Consider the following 4,129-nt stretch of genomic DNA (forward strand, 5'->3'; position numbering starts at 1 on the left):
TTGCTTTAAGAAAAAATTTATAAAAAATTTATAAAGAAATTAAGAATGAGATTAAATCATAATTTGAGCACTGCTTGTTTTTTACAAACTTATAGAGAGATTTATAATCATAATATATGTTGAAATCCGTTTCGATTTAACAAACTCTTGCATATAAATACTTACAATTTAACAATTCGGTATATTAAACGTTGACTTATTAAAGTCTAGTAAGTCTCAGCTTGTTAAGAAAACTAAAAATATATTATATATATGTTATAATAACGAAGAACTAAAGTTTTGTACAAGGCCTCATTATATAGATATTCGCAAATCATAAAGCGGTTTCGAGAGTAGGAGCACTCGGACTGCGCGGTGCTACATTTTGTGTCACCGCGTGTCGCGGAGATTCCGATCGCGCTCTGAATCTTTTGCTAAAGTAAAAATTATGTGACGAATTGGCGCTTGTGGATGTGCTGGCCAGGAATTGGGCTCTCGCTAGTTGATTGCTGATCCTCCTTGACTCTAAAGCACTCACGGGATCCTGACTCTTAAATTCAAGTATATCCTTCGAAAACCGTAACGTTGTATTGATGATATCGTTTTGAGGCAATACGGATGAAATATCCTGGCTGATTTCCGCAGGAGATGCGATTCGTGTAGGATTATCTGATGTGCTTGTGATTAATTCTCGGATATGGTTGTTTTGATTTAACGATTTGATTGCGGAATCGAAATTGAGTTCATTTATAGGCGCCTTGTTCGCCATTAATCTGTCGTTGTTCGCAATTTTATAATCGGTGATACGCAGATGACTCGATAGATCAATGCAAAGATCCAGCTGTCGTCTAGAAGTTAGTCTTGAAATGGGAGATGTGTTTTCCGGCGAGGGCTTCATTGCCTTTTCTTCCGCCGCAGTGTCTTCGATTATGGTGGATGAAAGGACATCAGTCCTTGGAGTCTGGAATCTCCAAACTGAACGTGGACTCAAAACTTTAGCTAAGGGACTCTGATGAGTATTCGGTGACGATTGTTGTGGCTGTTGTTGAGACTGTTGGCGTGATAGTTTTAGCTGTTCTGCCGCCGATAATCGCATGGGATTAGCCTTTACACTCTGTTGAAGGAGTAAACGTTTGAAATCCATTCGTGACGTGGTCGATTGCACCGTAGTTGATATCTGGAACGAATCGGTTGAATTAATGGGAGAAACGAATTGTAGCGAACAAAAATTACAAATTGCAGGATTTAAGAAAGTTAGAAATATCAATTTGTACTAAAATAAACGTACTTCAGCCGGTATTTATAGTCGGATCTTATATTTAAGACTGCCTTAAATACAATCTTAAGATATCTTGAACTAATCAGAGAGCTGCATCTTAAGACATTATTTAAAATGGTTTTAAAATAAGAACTACCATTATATAAATACCATTCATAATCTTCGTTTATATTAAATAAATTAATGATTAACAAAAAAAAAACAATTTTCTCTTTGAGAGAAATAAGAATAGAAATTGAGAGAGAAGAGAAATTGAGAGAGAATATGATCCATCTTCAAATCGTTGATTTTCGCACAGCTGGTATTGATTATTATATAATATAATTACCTCCGGAAAAGCCTTTTGAGATTCCGGACTCCAGCTATGCCTGGTACTGGCTGACGTTTTCACTAGAGAATTCATTGATCCACATGGCGATAGATTTTCGTTGTCGTTTTCATTGAGCTTGATATTAAGTTTCTTCTTAGACTTGTGAATCGCGGCAAATAATTCTTCGTTGGACATGGTGCTTTTAGTAGGCGACAGAACTAGGTTGGTTGGCGTCGTCCTGCCGGAAGAAGTCTGGATGGGAGTGCTTCTACCCGAAGAACTGCTCGTTGGTATCGGCGATGGGCAATTATTGCCGGCAGTGGTGGTCAGAGCTAGACGTTCCGCCACGGTTGGCACCGATCGTCCATAGTAGCTGGTAGGAGTGGACGATTTGAAGCTGTTATCATAACCCTCGTGGCCGATTGGCGAAATTGGATTATTTCTCAGAATGTCCGCATTAGGAGATTTCGTAAAAGGCTCGTTGGCGGGTGAAGATGCGAAGAATCGATAGCCAAGTGCAGCTTGATTTAAAGACGTTGCGAATCTGTGCATAAGATAAGTATGTTTAAAGGTCAATAGCCATTAACATTAGTTATTTCATTAGACTTAATGATTAATAATCTAAACTTTTTTTCAAATCTTTTATATATAATAAAGATAAAAAATTGAATAACTAATATATATAATTGGCTAACTAAATAAATTTGATTTTGTTTTATTGTTATTATTATTCTTGATAATATGTAATATTATTAATATTACATATTATTAATATTACATATTAATCTTTAGTCTTCTGATGTTAAAAATATGTAAGGATTAGAAAGAGTTAGAAGAGTTAAAAATAGAAGAATTCTTTATTTACCTAATTGAGTTTTTAAATCAATTGTAAATTTGCAGAAAAATTTACAATTAAAGTGAAATTATATATAATAGAAATGATATAATAGAAAGAATCTTTTTATCTATAATTTTATAATTTTTTTCTAATTCTCACCTATTTCTAACATCCACGATTGACTGAAGTTGATTCTGCACAAATTTGCTTCTCGTATCCCCTTGTTCTAAATTTCTTCTCCCCGCATCTACGTGGAGAACATGTCGAGCCTGTTCGTTTTCTACAACCGTGACTCTCTGTTGACTCTGTTTCGCCAACATGTGCATGCTACTGAGAGAACCGTGTCCCAGACCTCTGGTGATGTCCGGCGTAATACTACGAGGTGGTTCGATCTCTCGTTGAGGTCTTCTTATTGGTAGGGTATGGAACTGTTGTTGATTGATATCTCTGGCTGGTGAACTGAATTGCTGATTCCTAGCGTTGTGCATGTGCACTGTTTGATAATTACAAACTCGTTGCTGGTACTCATAGTTTGTCATCTTTTGCTGATCAAAAAGATTTTTGCCATTGTCATAATATTGAATATTTCGACGAGGATCATAGATCTGCTTTCGATCCTGAGCAATCAGTTGCTTCTCATTTTTAGAATAAGTTCGCAGATTCGGTGGCTGCGTATCCTTTAAGATTTCTTGGTATTTATACGATTTTTGTCGATCCTCGGGCTTCGGTGGGGCGATGTAGGGCGGCGGTTGAATGATCACTTGTGGCGGTATGGATTCCGGAGATATAGTCAGTAAAGTGTTGTCTGCAATACAATCAAGAAAATGTTTTTACGTTTCTCGCAAGTGGTAAGTTAGAACATAAGAATTTTTCTTAGATCAATTCCCAGACAGCACACAATATTTATAAAATATTTATAAAATATTTATAAATATTTATTATAAATCTTATAATAAATGCTATGAAAATACTTAATGAGACATTATAATTTAAATAAAAAATACTTAACAGAAATATTTATTTATATTTACCATAAATATTACATTCAATATTTAGAGTCTATCTTTTAATAATATTTCAAATGGAGCTTTATATAAAATATTTATATAACATTTCAAAAAATAAATAATAATAAATATTTATCATAAATATTCTGTGCTGTCTGAGTTATTTTTAGCGTGATAAAATACAATATTAGAATTACTTTTAAAAGTTTTTAAATAAATAAATTTTTTTTTAAAAGATCATAAAATGATGATCTCGAAGATTGTTAAATCTATATCATGCCTATATTATAATTGTGATACATTTTATTACATGTGTGATTATTTCTTGCAATTTTAATTTATAATTATTATAATTGTTTTATTCGAGATATTGCGATTAAAAGTTACGTAAGAAGAAAATTTTTGATGATTATAATTTCATGTGTTAAACATAATAATATACACATGTAAACTTAAATATATATTAGAAATATATTTACATGAGGACTATTGTTGAAATATATCAAGAGTGATTATCCAAGCAAAGCAACATTGCAAAGCATCACAAACACAAGCATGCAATAAACAAAACGTGAGAAAATTATAATATAGCGCATGAGTTTGATGTTGATTTTTGTGACCATAAATCTAAATTATTAAATTAAATATTAATATTCAATTAAATTAAGTCAATTAGATCAATAATATAGAGTAATAAAAATACATTTAATACAATT

The 4,129-nt window shown here is 32.8% G+C and overlaps 1 protein-coding gene across 1 annotated transcript in view; it reads right to left on the reverse strand.

Moving 5' to 3' along the window:
• Window positions 1-313: 313 nt before the first annotated feature.
• Window positions 314-4,129, reverse strand: part of LOC105620425 — a 48,345-nt gene continuing 44,529 nt past the window's right edge. Inside the window, exons 8-10 of the mRNA XM_012201920.1 lie at window positions 2,566-3,211; window positions 1,587-2,112; window positions 314-1,156 (exon numbers count right to left, since the gene is read on the reverse strand). Coding sequence (XP_012057310.1) covers window positions 314-1,156; window positions 1,587-2,112; window positions 2,566-3,211 — 2,015 coding nt within the window. The remainder of the gene's footprint in view (window positions 1,157-1,586; window positions 2,113-2,565; window positions 3,212-4,129) is intronic.

Source organism: Atta cephalotes (genome assembly GCF_000143395.1).
Source record: "Atta cephalotes unplaced genomic scaffold scaffold00026, whole genome shotgun sequence".
In the NCBI taxonomy this organism is placed as follows: domain Eukaryota; kingdom Metazoa; phylum Arthropoda; class Insecta; order Hymenoptera; family Formicidae; genus Atta; species Atta cephalotes.